Source organism: Erinaceus europaeus, chromosome 18, assembly GCF_950295315.1.
Source record: "Erinaceus europaeus chromosome 18, mEriEur2.1, whole genome shotgun sequence".
NCBI lineage: Eukaryota > Metazoa > Chordata > Mammalia > Eulipotyphla > Erinaceidae > Erinaceus > Erinaceus europaeus.
Genome location: NC_080179.1, coordinates 16901160 through 16920575, shown reverse-complemented (window position 1 = coordinate 16920575; position 19416 = coordinate 16901160). Strand labels below are relative to the sequence as shown.

The 19416-nt window shown below is 40.3% G+C and overlaps 2 protein-coding genes across 4 annotated transcripts in view; one reads left to right on the top strand and one right to left on the bottom strand.

Annotated features, from left to right (window-relative positions):
- The window catches only part of SCRN3 (secernin 3), a 302935-nt gene that overhangs the window by 34665 nt on the left and 248854 nt on the right, over positions 1–19416 (top strand). The gene's annotated exons all lie outside the window — the stretch shown is intronic.
- GPR155 (G protein-coupled receptor 155) overlaps positions 1–19416 on the bottom strand; it is a 58362-nt gene that overhangs the window by 8162 nt on the left and 30784 nt on the right. For all 3 annotated transcript variants that reach the window (XM_060177679.1, XM_007537524.3, XM_016194513.2), the window contains 7 exons: positions 16232–16316; positions 16052–16142; positions 13042–13255; positions 9682–9786; positions 6483–6619; positions 4066–4161; positions 55–119 (listed from right to left, as the gene is read on the bottom strand). In XM_060177679.1, the coding sequence (XP_060033662.1) occupies positions 55–119; positions 4066–4161; positions 6483–6619; positions 9682–9786; positions 13042–13255; positions 16052–16142; positions 16232–16316 (793 nt within the window). The remainder of the gene's footprint in view (positions 1–54; positions 120–4065; positions 4162–6482; positions 6620–9681; positions 9787–13041; positions 13256–16051; positions 16143–16231; positions 16317–19416) is intronic.

Sequence of the window (19416 nt, the reverse complement as noted above, 5' to 3'; positions counted from 1 at the left end):
TTATCAGTATCTTAAGAAAATGGCTTTGTAAATTTATTTCAAAACTAAATTTACCTTCTTTTAAAAGGTAGGATGATTAAATGCTTGTCCAGTCCGAAGATTCCAAAGGTAATAAATCCCTATGGGAGAAAAAAAAGTTGTATTTTATAAACTCAACAACACATTTTTAAGATAAATAAGGGAGCTACTTAATGTAGTGCTTGCGGAAATAGACCTCTAGTGATTAGAGCAACATTTAAATGAAACACAAGGCAGATCCTCAGTAAACAGTTCACTGCCTGCAGGCAGATAGGATGCTGGGCTTTCCTCCCCAATCATCTGCCCTGCTGATTATGATGGGTGGCATAAACCAGTGAATGGTAGCTTCCAGAAGCTAAATGAACACATTGAGGGGCCAGTTTGTCTTTGCCCCCCCCATCCCTTTTGTTTTCCTGAGAGTTAGAGAAATCAAAGTACCTCTCCACCACTTGTGATTTTTCTTTTTAAAGATCTATTTATTTACAGGAGAGATTTGGAGAGAACAACAGAGCATCACTCAGACATATATGATAGGATGCTGGGACTTGAACCCCCCCCCCACCTCTCTTCTGATTCTATGAAGGAAAGAGCAAGAAAGAGAGACACCACAGCACTGACTTCCTTCAAAGTGTTGGGGGCCATGCTCAAACCTGGGTCGCTCACATGACAAAGCGTCACACTCTCCAAGTGAGCTATTTCACCTGCCAGACCTCATGCTTTCAAGACCAAAGCTCTCGCCACAGGGCCACCTGCTGGACCACTCACTCATTTACAAAGACTTGTCTGTTCTGTTTTCATGTGATTGTGCACCTTCATGCCCAGTGAAGGTCCATTCCCCCAGCATCACATGCATGCAGGGTGTGTGCACTACAGTTTTTGAGCCACCTCTCTGACCCCTCTTTTTCCCCCTTGGAAAACTTTTAAAAAATCGTGGGTAAGCATTTCTTTGTTATTTTTCCATTAACACTTTAGAAATCACAGAATTTATAAGTGTTGAACTATCTAACTGTAATGCAGTAACTGAACACAATTTATATGAAATAAAATTGGCTAGTGCTCGGCAGGTGTCTGAAGAATTTGGGGTGATGAGACATACTGGTACCTAATGCCAGCCACAGATCGGAAATGCCTGTAGAGACAAGACACTGGCAACTGTCATTTGACACAGTGGGATAAGAATCCAAGTGCAGTGGGCACAGGGCGATAGCACACAGGGTGAAGTGCACAAAGAGTGAAGCGCAAATACTGGCGCAAGGATCCCGGTTCAAGCCCCCCAGCCCCCACCTGCAGGGAGGTCCCTTTGCAAGTGGTGAAGTAGGTCTGCAGGTGTCTTTCTCTCTTCCTCTCTGTCTTCCCCTCCTCTCTCAATTTCTCTCTGTCCTATCCAACAACAATAATAACAGCTACAACAATAAAAAGGTGCCCTCCAGAAACAGTGGATTCGTAGTGCAGACACCAAGCCCCAGCAATAGCAAAAAAATAAAATAAAATAAAAAAAATCCAAGTGCAGGTGGGGGGAAGAAGAGCAGAGAATACAATGTGTCACACACCTTTTCCACATCTAAACTATAAACAGCCAAAAGGGGCTGAACTCTCATAAGCTTTCCAAGAGGAAATGGGATGAGAATAGTATTTGTCTTTCTCCCTCCTGCAATGCATTTGAGCCATAAGCTGTGGGGGCAGCATTGCAGAGCAGCACTGCTGGCCTTCGCTTCTGTTGTGGAGTTTTCTCCCTCCCAACCCTGAGTATGATTCAGCTCAGAGTAGACTTTCTGAATACAAAATGGTGATTGAGACTGTGTCCTTCTATTATTTATTTATCATTACTAGTATTTTACACTTGCCGCCAGGGTTATCGCTGGGGCTGGGTGCTGGTTCTTGAATCTATCACTCCTAGTGGACATTTTTTCCTATTTATTTATTTATTTATTTATTTATTTATATTCCTTTCTAGTTTTATTTTATAGGACAGAGAGAAATTGAGAGGGAAGGGGCAGATAGAGAAAGAAAGAGAAAGACACTTGCAGCACTGCTTCACCGCTGATGAAGTACCCCACTTGCAGATGGGGAGCAGAGGCTTGAGTTGCCCAAGTCCTTGTACGCACTCAACCAGGTGTGTCCCTGCCTGGCTCCCGAGACACTGATTGTTCAAGCTGATATTCTGTAGTTCTCGGGTATAAAACCAGATAGTAAACTGCAAGGTAACTCCAGGGTGCTCATGGACATTTGTTAGAAACTGATTGAAGTCATCTGTCTAAATAGACGCAGCCATTGTTGATCCTGCAACAATGGTAAAAAAACAACTGAAACTACTTTTTAAAAAAATGTTAGGGGAAGAACTTGTAGGACTAGGCATTGAGAAGTGTTAATTCAGGGAGTCGGGCGGTAGCGCAAAGGGTTAAGCGCACATGGCACAAAGCGCAACCGCCTGTGTAAGGATGCCCTTTCGAGCCCCCCGCTCCCCACCTGCAGGGGAGTCGCTTCACAAGCGGAGAAGCAGGTCTGCAGGTGTCTGTTTTTCTCTTCTCTCTGTCTCCCCCTCCTCTCTCCATTTCTCTCTGTCCTAACAACGACGACATCAATAATAACTACAACAATAAAACAAGGGCAACAAAAGGGAATAAATATTAAAAAAAAGTATTAATTCACTCCTGTGTCCAATTACTTTAGATATAAAGGACAAACCCAGTAATTTCAAATGGTATTTAAAAAATTTTAATATTTATTTTTTCCCCTTTTGTTGCCCTTGTTTTTATTGTTGTTGTAGTTATTGTTGTTATTGCTGTCGTTGTTGTTAAGATAGAACAGAGAGAAATGGAGAGAGAAGGAGAAGATAGGGAGAAACAAAGACACCTGCAGACCTGTTTCACCACCTGTGAAGCGACTCCCCTACAGGTGGGGAGCTGGGGGCTCGAACCTGGGTCCTTACAATGGTCCTTGCACTTTGTGCCACATGCGCTTAACCTACTGTGCTATTGACTCCCTTTCAAATGGTATTTTTAAAAACTGGATTCCCATAGTCTCTAACCAAAAAATAATGGGTTGTGAACAGAAGCAGATCTGAAACTGACACATGAAAATATTTTCCCAATATGAAAAGTGAGATTTATTTAAAAAATTAATTGTTAGATATTTAATTAGCTTAATAGAGACAGAGAGAAACCATGAAGGAAGGGGAAACAGAGATGAAGAGAGAAGGACAGACACCTACTGCTTCACAGTATCTGAAGCTACTCCCCTGCAGGTGGTGAGCCGGGGGCTTGAACTGGGATCCTAACCGGTCCTTGCACTTTGCACCAAGTGCGCTTAACCCGCTGCACTACCGCCTGACTCCCTATGATTTATTTATTTATTTATTTATTTATTTATTTATTTATTTATTTATTTTAACAGCACTGATCAGCTCTGGCTTGTGGTGGGGCAGGCGACTGACCTGGGACTTTGAAGCCTCAGGAATTAGAGTTTCTCTGCATAACCATTATGCTGTCTAACTTTTTAAAATTTTAAAAGTATTTATTTTATTTATTTATTTATTGGACAGAGACAGCCAGAAATTAAGAAGGAAGGAGAAGATATAGAGGGAGAGAGAGACAGAGACACCTGCAACACTGCTCCACTCACAAAGCTTTCCCCCCTGCAGGTGAGGACCAGGAATATGCATCAATTTCAATGATTAAACCAAAGACTCAGAAGATAAGTTATTTTCCCAAAGGGACTTACTGAAAAACCACAGGAAAATTTTAAAAGAACTTGAGCATCTTGTTCCAACTTAAATTATCATTCTTTATCTCAAAACCAAGGCAAAAAAGGCATTTGATATTTCTGATTGAAACACACAGTGTGCATTCTGACGACTTTAACCAATATACTAATTCACTTCTACGAAGAGATAGGCAGCAGCTGTCAGCTGCCATGCAGTATCAGCAGCTGGCAAACAGACTAAACCCTTTTGATTTCAAAGAAAACAACATCCGGAAACTCCCCCCCAACCCCAATCAACCCATCAAGGAAAACAATGCCCCTGCAACATTTCCAGTAAATCAATACCTGGCCAAAGTTAAATACAGCACAAAAGAACTGTAGCTCAACATAAAGTCTTCCAGGCTCTTGGTTAAATAGCCACCACAAACAACTGGAAAGATTCTGTAAAGAGAAGAGAAAACAGTACTTTAAACTGGAGCAAGCAAATCATCTCTCAGTAAAATCACTTATCTACTTAATAATTAGAGGGGAAAGATTAAGAGAAAAACAGAACTGTCTTCTGAACAAGAGGTTTCAACCTCTCCTCTTGACAGATGTCATTCAAACAGCATCTATTCTGATCAAACTTGAAGCAAGAAGACATGAACCATCACACAGAAGCTGACATAACACATCAGGACTGCCAACTAGCCTAAGACAAGGCTGATTTTAAAATTAGTTCTACACAATGAAAACAATCATCACTAGGCAGCAGTTTTTGGCAGTATTTCTTGCTTTTTTGATTTTCTCGTAAAGAGCAGTTAAAATGGTACTGGCTGGTATTATCCTATGTAAGTAACAGCACCCAAGCACAAAAGACAAAAGAGTTTCTTCTTAAGTTATGTGTCCATCTCCCCTGGCTAGGTAAGTTACACGGCTAGGTAAATTACACTTCAACTATTGCAAATAGCTACATAAAAGCTGGCAATTCACAAAGCGGCCATACAGTGAAATTTTAGAGCCCTTTAGTAATCAAATGGATGCTTTTATAAAACAAAGTGCTGTATTTCATTTATAAAATTACTACATTAAAGTTTATAATAGCTGGTGAGAGTACTTTATAGATCTGTACTACTCATTTGGAAAACAATTTAGTAACCTGTGTCTAAAGTCACAGAAATATTTATAGTCCTTGATCCAGGTTCCCAACTTATAGACTAAGAAATCTTTCTTAGATTAAATTTTTCATAAGAAGGGTCAGGTTATGGCACACCTGGTTAAGTGCACACATTACAGTGCACAATGACCAGGTCCCCACCTGCAGGGGGAAGCTTTGTGAGTGGTGAAGTAGAGCTGCAGGTGTCTCTGTTTTTTTTCTCTCTCTCCCTCTCATGTCAATTTCTCTCTGTCTTTATCGAATAGTAAGTAAGTAAATAAATAAAAATTTAAAAGAGAAATCAAAGTAAAAAAATAATAAAATTTTTACAAGAAAAGCATGAAGATATTTGCTAGAGCATTAAAAAAATAGAAAGAATACACAAAGAAATAGTTGAGTAAATCACAATGTATCTCAAACATATATATAACACATATTAAAATATAATGTATGCTTCAAAGAGGAGGAATTTCTATTAAAGTAACAGGTATGAAAAACTGCACAGCAGTATGAAAATGCTTGAGGTAAGTGCAAAACAAGATATAAATCTATATGATTAGAACCATGGAAAATGTATTTTTATTTATATATATTTTTCTTATTTATTTATGAATGAGAAAGATAGGAGGAGAGAAAGAACCAGACATCACCCTGGTACATATGCTGCTGGGGACTGAACTCAGGACCTCATACTTGAGAGTCCAATGCTTTATCCACTGCGCCACCACCTAGACCATGGGAAAAAAAAAATATATATATATATATATTTTTATTTTTTTGCCTCCAGGGTTATTGCTGGGGCTTTATGCCTGCACTATGAATCCACTGCTCCTGGAGGCCATTTTTTCCCTTTTGTTGTCCTTGTTGTTTATCATTGTTATTATTGTTGTTGTTATTGATGTTGTTGTTGGATAGGACAGAGAGAAATGGAGAGAGGAGGGGAAGACAGACAGGGTGAGAGAAAGTTAGACACCTGCAGACCTGCTTCACCACTTGTGAAGCGACTCCCCTACAGGTGGGGAGCCCAGGGCTCGAACCAGGATCCATATGCTGGTCTGCACTCTTTGCGCCACATGCGCTTAACTTGCTGTGCTACCGCCCAGCCCCCTGAAAGTATATTTTTAAAAGGCTACTGATAGTATAGTGAATATTCTTCCCCTTTTCTCTATTTTGTAAATTCTTTTATATGAGGTGATTATGTTATTTTCATAAATTACAATAATTTAAAAGTTTACATATCTGAGGAACATCTCGTGTGAGACCATCTACTAAGGTCAAAGAACATACTGAGAAGAAGCAGTTCTCTATGCAATGTAGAATTACCTGGTCCTAGGTTCAGAGCTTACAGCAAGTAAGTTATTCTAGGCAAAATAAGCTACTGGAGCGATTAGAAACCAAAGTAATGCAAATTATTCATGTTTTTTCCCCTCCCAAAACAAAAGAAAACAAAAAAACAACCACTTAGTTCAAAATTTGGATTCAGATGGTCTCGTTCCCATCCCCACCCCTACCTCACCCTACCCTTGGAAGTAGTAATGAATGAAGTCTCTCCCAGATGCTGGGATAAAAACCTTTGCCAAACATTTAAAGAAATGTCCCACAAACAAAAATCAGAAGAAACATTTACAGCAAACAGGCCAATGATGAGAAGTAAACACAGCAACACATGTCGAGTCAGTTGCTGGTCTCCACTCTGCAGATAACGCTCTTCCTCTTGGGCTAACATGCAGCTCTGGGAGTTACAGCGACTCACACAATGATCATCTATAAAACAGTAAGTACAACAATTTGTAATCAGAGCTTTTTATTTGAATGCATTTTAAATTCAAACTGACTTCCTAAGCAAACCACATATGCGCATTCAGCTCCGAATCAGTTATTATTTTAGTTGGAATCTGAGGAAGGCCTCTTTCATGTTGCTTTAGGAGAGTTCTACTTTCAGGCTGGGTTTTTTTTTTTTTTTTAATCTGGAAAAATAGAATTAGTATGCGATGATTCCCTTCAACACTAGTTAACAATGTAATGTATGTATGTACATCTATCCATACATATACATATTTTAAGACTAAATAATGCAGGTTTCACTTGTGACAAATCTACATGTCAATCATGGACACCCTATTTCAGCTCATCTTAAAGCAGATTCACTACTACCTCCTGTCTTTCGTTAAAGAGTTTAAAATTTGCTTTAGAGGACTGGGAGGGGGACTGCAAAATTATTATGCAAAGACCTTTGTGCCTGAGGATCCTAAGTCCCAGGTTCAATCTCCTGCATCACCATATGCCAGAGCTGAGCAGTGCTCTGGTTAAATAAATAAATGAATACATTTTTTAAAATATTGCCATAGGAAAGACCTTTATGAAAATAAATAAAGTACTACACATGGTGCTGGACGTTGGTGCCTTCATTATATATACATGATCACCCAGGCTCAAACTCCTGGTTGCCAACTGCTGGGAGAAAGATTCAGGAGTGGTGGAGCAATGATTGGGCTCATTTCCCTCACTGCTTCTATCTCTTACTCTTTTTCAAAAAGATATTATATACTTTGTTTTGTCCCAATCATGCCCAAGCCACCGCTAAGATTCTTCTCTAGCCTGAAAGCTGTGAGGTTGTCCCCAAGGAATCGTTTCCAGCTCTAAAATGCATATGGTATCAAAAGCAGAGGAGAACGTTGTCACAAGATGGATGTCTAACATCCAGTTTGATTCTAAAAAGACAGTGATTACAGACTGTAATTTTATAGCTCTTACCTGAAAGCTAGTAATAAAAAATTGTGTTTTCTAAAGTCACTTTTGAAGAGAAAGAATGCATATCATTATGTATGGACCACCATAAGAGATAGTGGAGGGGGTCGGGTGGTAGCACAGCGGGTTAAGTGCACATGGCGCAAAGTGCAGGACCCAAGCAAGGATCCCGGTTCAAGCCCCTGGCTCCCCACCTGTAGGAGGTCGCTTCACAAGTGGTCAAGCAGGTCTGCAGGCACAACAAACAGCAACAACGATCAACAAAAAGGGAAAAAATAGCCTCCAGGAGCAGTGGATTCGTGGTACAGGCACCGAGACCCAGCAATAACCCTGGAGGCAAAAAAAAAAGAGCTAGCGGCGTGGGGGCGGGGGGAAGCTTACAATGCTGTTACATAGAATATAAGCTTAGAAACATAGACGGAGACTGTGTAAACGTAAAGGTAGACAATATTTACAATATCATTATGTAGAAAACAACCATCTTTGTAATATAGGCCTAGTAATAAGAAAGGCTTTTGTATATGCTGGTAAAGAAAAATTCTAGCAGCATATATTATAAACTTGTTTTTTTTTGTTTTTTGTTTTGCTTCCAGGGTTATCGCTGGGGCTCGGTGCCTACACTACAAATCCACAGCTCCTGGCGGCATCTTTCCATTGTTGTTACTATTGTTGTTGGATAAGACATAGATAAATTGAGGGGGGAGGGGGAGAGAAAGATAAACACCTGCAGACCTGTTTCACCCCTTATAAAGTGACCCCCCCTTCCCCCACAGGTGGTGAGCGGAGGGCTCTAACCCAGATCCTTGCGCTGGTCCTTGCACGTCGCATAAGTGCGCTTAACCTGGGGCCCATAAACCTGGTTTTTAAATGTTATATACAAAAATTAGAAATGATAAGAGTGAATTTTACTTTGCAATGAGAGTGTTTGGAGAATGAAGAATTAATTACATTATTAAACTCTAGGGCTTCTCACGTGTCTATGATTTGATTTCCTCTAGATTTTCTGTATTTCAGGCTTAGAAGTGAGACAAAATTATATGAGCAGATGAAGTTCCTATGTGATGGTGAACATTTCACATACTTTCTGAAAAATAGTATTAGAAAATCTAATATGCCCCTATAATTTAAAAGAATTTCCTTGCACCAGGGCTACAGTTCAGTGGTAGAGTATGTTTCTGTACAATATTACTTATTACTAGTTTATAAAAGCTTCATTCTTCTAAAAATGAGTTTTCTATCGATACGTGATGATTACCCTACTAATACTTTCTCCTATTTTGAGAATATAAGTTCGCAAACAGCATAGTTTTTTTCCTTTTTTTTTTTTTTGGATTTTTTTTTCTTTTTTCTTTATTTCCTTTTGTTGCCCTTGTTGTCTTATTGTTGTAGTTATTACTGATGTTGTTGTTGTTGGATAGGACAGAGAGAAACGGAGAGAGGAAGGGAAGACAGAGAGGGGGAGAGAAAGACAGACACCTGCAGACCTGCTTCACCACTTGTGAAGTGACTCCCCTGCAGGTGGGGAGCCTGGGGCTTGAACTGGGATCCTTATGCCGGTCTGTGCGCTTAGTACCACGTGCACTTAACCCGCTGCGCTACCGCCCGATTCCCTTTTTCCTTTTTTAAATACATAATCTTCCCTTTTTTTTCTTTGTTCTTTCTTTTATTTGATAGCACAGAGAGGAATTGAGAGGGGGAGGGGAGATAGAGGAGCGAGAAAGAAAGACAGCTGCAGCACTGGCTGAATGCTTGTGAAGCTTCTTTTTTGAAGATAGGAGCTAGGGGCTTGAACCCAAGTCCTTATGCATGGCAACCCAGCCTCCCCCTCTTTAGTGTCATACTTTATTTAAGTTTTTAAACCAGACCACTACTAAGCACTGGTTTATGGTGTTGCTGGGATTAAATCTTGGATCTCAAGAGTCTCAGGTATGAAAATCTTTTGCATAACTCTTATGTTATCTCCCCAGCACTCAGTGTAGCTTTTATTAAAATGTCTTTACAGTGTTCTTTTGAGTCTTAAGAATTATTGATCAACCCTCTGTTCCTTAGACCTGCCCTCGCTGAGCAGAGACACTTACTTTTATCAAAGGAAAGAGGCACAGGCCCACTGGTGCTTGTGTTGGCTACTGGCTCTGTGGCTGGGCAGCACAATTCGCCATTTCCCATAGAGCAGGAGCAGCAACCTTTATAGATAAAGTGACATGTGAAGGTAAAGCCCGACCATAACACAGAAGAGTAACTTCAAGAGAGGCCAAACAAAACAACCCCCCCAACTCATTCATACACCCACATTTCCCCTAGAGACGCCGTAGCAATGCTTTTATATGGCACTTATCAAAAATACCCAGACACTCCTAAGGATATATCCCAAGGAACCAAACACACCTATTCAAAAACATCTGTATATACCTATGTTCGTAGCAGCACAATTTGTAATAGCCAAAACCTGGAAGCAACCCAGGTGTCCAACAACAGATGAGTGGCTGAGCAAGGTGTGGTCTATATACACAATGGAATACTACTCAGGTATTAAGAATGATGAATTCACCTCATCTTGGATGGAACGTGAAGTGAAATAAGACAGAAAGAGAAGGAATGAATATGGGATGGTCTCATTCATGGACAGAAGTTGAGAGATAAGAACAGAAAGGGAAAACACAAAGTAGAATTTGGACTGGATTTAATATATTGCACCAAAGTAAAGGATTCTTGGGGATGGGGAGAGGGACTTTCATGTCCTGGTGCATGATGATGAAGGAAGACTGAGGCTGGGGGTGGGAGTCTTTTGCAGAAAACTGAGAAATTTTACACTTGTACCAACAACTGTATTTACTGTAAACCATTAATCCTCCCAATAAAAAATTAAAAAAGAAAATATAATGTACAAAAAAAATTCAGATACATACAGGTATGTCCACCATGAAAAGTATCATGGCATTTCCCCCTCTGACCTTAGGGATATAAAAGTAGCAATTAGCCTTCTTTTATTAACCGAACCTTTAATTACAAATTAAAATAGGCTAATTGAGACCAGAAAATAACTCGCTGGGTAGGAAGCATGCCTCACACATCATAGTGTGCAAGGACCCAGGTTCAAGCCCCTGGTCCCCCCCTGTAGGGGGAAAGCTTCATAAATGGTGAAGCAGTGCTGCAGATCTCTCTCTCTCTCTCTCTCTACCTCCATGGTTATTGCTAGGGCTTGGTGCCAGCACTTATGAATCCACAGTTCCTAGTGGCCATTTTTTCCATTTTTATTGGGTAAAACAGAGAGAAATTGAGGGTTGGGGACAGAGAGAAATTGAGAGAGGAGGGAGACATAGAGAGGGAGAGAGAAAGACGCCTGCAGATCTGCTTCACTGCTTGTGAAGTGACACCTCCTTGCAGGTGGGGAATCAGGGGCTTGAACTGGGATCCCTTGTGCAGGTCCTTGCACTTCATACTATGTGCGCTTAATCTCTCCCCCCCACCCCCCCACATTTTACACCAGAGCACTGCTCAGCTCTAGTTTATGGTGGCATGGGGGCTTGAACCTGGCACTTGGAACCTCAGGCATGAGGGTCTCTTTGCATAACCATTATGCTACCTACCCCTGCTCTTTCTCTCCCTTTCTTCCCTTCCCCTCTCAATGTCTCTGTCTCTATGCAATAAATAAGTAAATAAATAAATAAAATAAAGATAATGAGAAAAGAGAGACCAGAGAAAAGAAATAAAAAATGGGGGGGGGGGGAAGAAAGGGAGAAAAGAAGTAAAATCGAAATGGAATTGGAGTATTACACCAAAGTAAAAGACTCTGGGGTGGGTGAGTGGGTGGGGAGAAAAAAAAAAAAGAAGTAAAATCAGGGATAAACTTGAGACCTTTTACATATAGGACACTGCCGAGCTGTTTCATGGACTCTAGTGTGGAAGAGAGGGGCCCCAGCCCTCCTTCTGCTCTTCCCAGGCAGTTTTCTGAGATTGGGGACTCTGCTGTGAGGTCAAAATCTCCTTCCTTCCTGCAGAGCAGCCTGTCGCCACCCACCAGGTTCTCTGGCAGGTGGTACACCTTAGAATTTGGTTGACTTCCTTTCTTGAACAAGAGCACAATGTTCAATCCCCCGGAAGTCCAGTTTGCTTTTTCTTTAAGCTACTTTGTCTGTGGTATATTTGTTATGGTAGCCAAAACTGACAAAGTCTTACTAAAGGTAAAAAATATATATTGTCTTTTAAGAAATTTCTTCAACCTTTAAAAGCTTAAGGCATATTCTTCTTGTTTGTTTTTAAACATATTATTATGGGTCATACTAGAGACCTGCAGGTGAGGAGTCAGACTTGGCCTTTGCACAGTACTCTGTGCCAGTTCCTGACTTTTCCCATTAATCCATCTAGCAGGCCTGCTTTTGTTGATTTTATTTATGGTGCTTGCTTATATGATATGATGTTATTTAATAAAAATATATATATTTTTAATTAAACAGACAAACAGACTTGTTGAGGGCCAGTCGATAGCACACCTGGTTAAATGCACACATTACCATGTGCAAGGACTTAGGTTCAAGTCCCTGCTTACCACCTGCAGGTCTCTCTCGCTCTCTATCTCCCCCTCCCCTATCAATTTCTCTCTGTCATATCAAATATGATAGAAAGAAGGAAAAAGAAGTGCAAGGACCAGTGTAAGGATCCCGGTTTGAGCCCCCGGCTCCCCCCATGCAGGGGAGTCACTTCACAAGTAGTAAAAGCAGGTCTGCAGGTGTCTCTCTTTCTCTCCCCCTCTCTGTCTTTCCCTCCTCTCTCCATTTCTCTCTGTTCTATCCAACAATGACAACAACAATAGTAACTATAAAAATAAAAAGAAACAAGGGCAACAAAAGGGAATAAATAAATAAAAATAATTAAATATTTTAAGAAATTAAAAAAGAAAGAAAGTAAAAGAAAAATGGAAATATATTTAAAGGAAATATAATGGCTATCAGTAATAGTAGATTTATAGTGCTGGCTCTTATCCCCAGCGATAACCCTGGTGGCAGTAAAATAAAATAAAATAAAATAAGACTTGTATATTTATTAACTAGAGAGATGAAGGAGGAGAGAGAACCAGTACATCATTCTGGTATATGCCATGCTGGGGATCAAACTCAGGACCTCATGTGTACAAGTCAAATGCTATTCCTGCTTCACCACCTGCAGGGCCAAATTATGTTCTTAGTTTCCTAGAAAGTATTTCTCCAGTTGTCTGTTCCACACTTTCAAATAAGAGAAAGACTTGAGAATTAATAAAAGATCATTCTCACAAAAATTTCCAATAGACCAATGAACTTGCAAACTCTACTGTTGACTATGGTTCAAACTCTTCCTTGAGACATCTTTGTGTTATGGAAAACAGTTTCCGTTCTTTAAATAAATCGTTTACAACAAGTGCCATAAAAGCAATGTAAGGAATTCTTTATATTTGAGGATCATACTTGTTTCTGGGATAGAACTTGCAAAACTTTGTCCAGGTTCACTGCTAGGCTCTGGATTCTCCTCAAAGGCAGTGTTTGCAGACCCTGTGGCTTTGTGGTTCTGAGACTGGTCAAAACCTTCATAGCTTCCTGCCTGGGTGGTGCGGTTCATGCACATGAGTGATATGCCGGCTACCACAATGCTGCAGAACAGGGTAACTGCCGTGATGATCATCTGCCAACATCGGGAAAAAAGATATTAGGCTACTTTTCTTTTTTTATTTCTTTTGGGGAATTAATGTTTCACATTCAACAGTAAATATAATAGTTTGTACATGCATAACATTTCCCAGTTTTCCATATAACAATACAACTCCCACTAGGTCCTCTGTCATCCTTTTTGGACCTGTATTCTCCCCCCCACCCACCCCAGAGTCTTTTACTTTGGTGAAATATGACAATTCCAGTCAGGTTCTACTTGTGTTTTCTGATCTTGTTTTTCAACATCTGAGAGTGAGTTTCACTACTGAAACTTTTTAACTCCCCCCCCCCCAGAGTAAAAGAACACACACAAACACACACACACACATACACTACATTATTAGGTAGATACAGATAGAAATTGAGAGGGGAGGAGAAGACAGGGAAAGAGACAGAGAGACACCTGCAGCTCTAGTTTACCAGTGTGGAGCTTCCCCCATGCAGGTGGGGACCAGGGGCTTGAACCCAGGTCTTTGTATACTGTTGTGTGTGTGTGTGCTTAACCAGGTGTGCCACCACCTGACACACACACACACACACACATATATATAATATATATATATTATATATATATTTCTTTGGTAGGACAGAGAGAAACTGAGAGGGGATGGTGAGGTAGGATTAAATTTTTCCTTAGTCTTTTAAAAAATATGTATTATTTATTAAATAGAGACAAATAAATTGAGAGGGAAAGTGGAGATAGAGAGGAAGCAAGGCAGAGAGACACCTGTAGCACTGTTTCAATGCTTTCAATGCTTATGAAGCTTCCCCACTACAAGTGGGGACTGGGAACTTGAATCTGGGTCCTTGCACATTGTAACATATGTGTTCAACCAGGTGCACCACAACACAACTCCTTAATTTTTTTATCTATTCCCTTTTTTTAATTATTGTAGTTATTGTTGTTGTTACTGATATCATCATTGTTAGATAGGACAGAGAGAAATGGAGAGGAGGGGAAGACAGAGGGGGGAGAGAAAGATAGACACCTGCAGACCTGCTTCACTGCCTGTGAACCAACTCCCCTGCAGGTGGGAAGCCAGGGGCTCAAACCAGGATCCTTACTTCGGTCCTTGTGCTTTGAGCCACGTGCGCTTAACCTGCTGCGCTACTGCCCGACTCCCAGCTCCTTAATTAAAAAAAAAATTAATTAATTAATTAATTCCCTTTCGTTGCCCTTGTTGTTTTTCATTGTTGTAGCTACTATTGTTATCATTGTTGGACAGGACAGAGAGAAATGGAGAGAGGAGGGGAAGACAGAGAGGGGGGGAGAAAGACACCTGCAGACCTGCTTCACTGCCTGTGAAGCGACTTCCATGCAGGTGGGGAGCCAGGGACTTGAACCGGGATCCTTACTACTTCCTTGTGCTTTGAGTCACGTGCACTTAACCCACTGTGCTACCTCTCGACTCCCCCCCAAATAATTTTTTTTAATTAATTGCTTTTCAAGCACTTTTTTTTTTATCCCCAGATACTTTTTGTTCTGAAGTTATATTTATGACAGGATTGAAATTCAAGAATCTTGTGTTTACTATGGCTACTAATTTTTAAATGGTAAAATTAATTTTTAAATGGTAAAATTAATTACTGTTTTCTGTAGCAGAGAAAATATAGTTCATAAGTGCATTTAAGAATACTCAATAAGGGGGTAGATAGCATAATGGTGGTGCAAAGAGAGTCTAATGCCTGAGGTGCCAAAGACCCAGGTTCAATCCCCGGAACCACCATTAAGCCTGAGCTGAGCAGTGCTCTGGTAACAAAACAAAACAAAACAACAACAACAACAAACTAATAAGGGTCAGGGAGGAGAGCATAATGGCCATGCAAAAGATTTTCATGCGAGGCTCTGAAGCCACAGGCTTAATTTCCTGCATCACCATAAGTCAGAGCTATGCAGCCCTATGGTAAACAAACAAACAATGCAGGAAGTTAACGCAGACGGTGGCTCAGTGAAGAGAAGCCTGGACTCTCAAGTACGAAGTTCTGAATTTGACCCCCCGCACCGAATGTGCAGAATGATGTCCCGGGTCTCTTTCTCCTTCTCTCATTAGTAGTAGTAATTATAAAAGAATGTCTAATAAGTTTTAAACATGTGTAAATCCACAGCCAAATCCAAATTTGTACATGTCAGATTTTCACCATGGTTAAGCTATGACTTTAAAAAGCAATATAGGATGTGTGGTAGGTTGGAATTAATTTTCAAAATTAATTTAATTTAATTTTTTTTAAAAATATTTATTTATTTATTCCCTTTTGTTGCCCTTGTTTTATTGTTGTAGTTATTATTGTTATTGTTGATGTCATCGTTGTTGGGTGTGAAGCGACTCCCCTGCAGGTGGGGAGCTGGGAGTTTGAACCAGGATCCTTGCTCTGGTCCTTGCGCTTGGCGCCATCTGCGCTTAACTTGTTGTGCTACTACCCGACTCCCAATTTAATTTAATTTATTTATTGGATGGAGACAGAGAAATCGAGATGGAAGGCAGAGATGGAGAGAAAGAAACACATCTGCAAAAAAAGAGGAGAAAAGAAAAGGAAGGAAAAGAAAAGCAAAGAAACACATCTGCAGCACTGCTTCACTGCTGATGAAGCTGCTGCCTTGTAGGTGGGGCCTAGGGGCTTGAACCGAAATCCTCATGCGTGGTGACACGTGCGCTCTAGCAGGTGCACACTGCCTCGCCCCTCAAAACTAACATTAATATAAGTGTAACCAGGCGCATTAACAAACTAAAAAGAGATGCTCTGGATTCAATACTGTTGATACTCCTCTCACCTGCTCTTTTCCATAAAAGAAGGCCGAATCGATGCTCTCTCCATTATGCTTTCCAGTTATCAAAAGGACACCAACAAGAAGAGCAGGAATCCTATCAGAACAAAAGTTTGGAGAAAGAGAAAATGAATAGGAACTGTGTATGTGGAGGTAGTGTAAGCAAATGAAAAACTACTGACTTACCCCCAGCCGGATATTATGATGATTCCAACTGGAATTTGCACCCTCTCTCTCTTTTTCAGAAGAAACAAAGAAATTGCTAGAAGGCCTAAGAACAAGAAGTAAGGATGAAAAGACAGATAATTACTGTTGATGTTGATCATTACTGTTGACGTTTCAATCCTGCTTTGTTTCAATAGTAGTCTTTGGTTGTTGCTCTAATAGTCCTTTCTCCTAAACCAACACTGCTCCAGATACTTAGAAAAACAGTGTTCCTATTTGAACATCATTAATGTTTTCTCTTCTACGTTTTTTGTTTATTCAAAATTTCTATGTTACATATGAACATTTTTTTTTCAAAAATCCAAATCATTTCATTCTTTTTCTTTTACTGATATATTTGGAATAGATGTCTATTTGAAAAACATGTTCAAGTTTATACAGAAAAAAATCTAAATAAAATAGAAGCACCCTCTGGAAGGTGAGATAGGATAATAGTAATGCAAAAATAGCAAATGCCTGAGGCTCCAAAGTCCCAGGTTCAATCTTTGCTGCTACCAGAAGACAGAGAGATGAGCAGTACTATGGTAAAAACGAATTCCATAGATTGAAAATAATAATGATAATAATAAAAACACCCACACTTTGATGTTGAAGTATAAGTAACTTTTCCACAGGAAAATGCCCCAACTCTAAATGATGCATTTTAATACAAATATAGAATGAACATAACACAAAAACAAATGTTTTAGTTTTTGAGTGGGCCAGGGAGACAGTTCAGCTTGTTAGATCATGAAACTTATATGTCTGAGGCCCTGGAGGCTGAAGGTTCAATCCCCAGCACTGACCTATGCTAGAATTGAACAGTGCTTTCTGGTCTTTCTCTCACATAATGAGCAAGCAAGCAAACAAAGCGAACAAACAGAAAAACACATCTTAAAGAAAGTCAAGTTCTTGGGCCAGGCAATGGTGCAGCTGGTTAAGTGCACATACTCAATGCACAGGGACCTGGGTTCAAACCCCTGGTCCCCACCTGCAGGGGGGAAAGTGTTACAAGCAGCGGAGCAGGTCTACAGGCGTCTCTCTCTCTCTCTCCCTCTCTACCCCCCTTCCCACTCAAATTGTCTTTGCCCTATCAAATTAAATAAATTAAAAAATTAAATTATCATTATTTATTTGATAGACAGCCAGATATTGAGAGGGAAGGGGAAGTAAGACACCTGCATACCTGCTACACCACTTGTGAGGCTTTCTCCCTGCAGGTGGGGACTGGGGGCTTGAACCCTGGTCCTTGAACACTGTAACATGTGCACTCAACTAGTTGCACCACCACCAGTCCCCCAAATTAAAAAAATGTTTAAAAAAGCTAGAAAATCAAGTTCTTGAGCATCCTTTATGATATGTATCTAATTATTCACACATCTATAAATTCTACATAGCTATAAAGCCTTAGAATTTAGGATTGGTAATATGTGTCTTTAAAACTTTATTAATTTTTTTTTTTGCCTCCAGGGTAATTGCTGGGGCTCGGTGCCTGCACTATGAACCCACTGCTCCTGGTAGCCATGTTTTCCCATTTTTGTTGCTCTCGTTGCCCATGTTGGTGTTATTATTGTTACTGTTATCATTGCTGCCATTGTTGTGGCTAGGACAGCAAGAAATCGAGAGGAGAGGAAGATAGAGAGAAAGACACCTGCAGACCTGCTTCACTGCTTGCGAAGCAACCCCCTGTAGGGGGTTGAACTGGGATCCTTACGCCGGCCTTTGCGCTTTGCACCGTGTGTGCTTAACCCATTGCACTACCACCCAGTTCCCTTACTTATTAATTTTATTGGATAGAACAGAGAGAGAAATTGAGAGGGAGGGGAATGTAGAGAGGAAGAGGCAGAGAGACACCGACAGCACTGCTTCACCACCTGTGAAGCTTTCCCCGGCAGATGGGGATGGGACATTGAATCTGGGTCCTTGTGCATGGTAATACGTGCACTTAACCAGGTTAAGCCCAGAATTTCAGATTGGAAAGGACAAAACTTTCATTTTGTAGATGAGGAAAGGCCATGCTCAAGTCATATAACCAGCAGAGGGCAGAGTAGACCCAGAAAGCTAGCATTTAGACAGATGGGAGTTTTAGAAATACTGATTGAGTTGGAAGACCCCTGTCTAAATGCTGGCCAAGACGGTTTTGAGGACCTAGAAATTTCCATTAGAATTTGTAGTCATGGGCGTGGGTGCTATCACAGTGACTGGATACAAGTCTTTGTTTCATGCTTGAGGCCCCAAAGGCCCCAGGTTTAATTCCTGGACCCTCACAAATCAGAACTGAATGTGTTCTGGTCTCTCTCCCACTCTCTCCTTTAAAATAAATAAACTTTTAAAACAATGTAAGTATTTGGAGTCAGGTGATGGCACACTTGGTTAAGCACTCACATTACAATGTGCAAGGACCTGGGTTCAAGCCCATCCCCATCGGCAGGGGAAAGCTTCATGAGTGGTAAAGCAGGGCCGCAGGTGTCTTCTTGTCTCTTTTCCTCTCTAGCTCCTTCCCCCTTCTCAATTTCTCTCTGTATCTAATAATAAATAATAGATTTAAAGAAAAACTATATTGAAAACACAATTTAAAACAATTTAATAATTATTGGTTAATTTTTTCTAATAATCATTTAGATGCCCTTGTAACAACCAAAGTACAACCTTATAATTTCAGAATTTAATGCTTGGTTTCTATTAAGCATGAGCCAAGGAAGGCCAAATGTTATCACACACACAATCTACATAAAGGTTCTGGGTTAGTTTGAGGAGAGGAAAGCAATGAGCTAAGCTAATCATAAGCTCATACAGAGAGGTAAAGGCAGAGCAAACTGAAAAAAATCCTAGCCAAAATCCAGTATGTCTTTCCTTTGCTGAGCCAATTAATGTTATTAATTGGGATTACTACATGTATAGTTTTGTTTGAGTCTCTTGGACTTTTGCTTTGGTTTTAAAGTTATGTGCTAGCTGTGTATAAGAAATCCATATTTGAGACTATGATTGTACAGATTAAATAACGCTGTGCTAGAATCAACATCAAGGTCCTTGAGAATTGTTAAGTTTCTTTACGGGCAACCCACATATTACTCAAGCTCAAGAGGCGGCCAACTGGTCCTCCCTAAATACATCTGCACACTCAGTACTGACTGGTTTTCAAAGTGCTAGTGGATCAAGTAACCTGT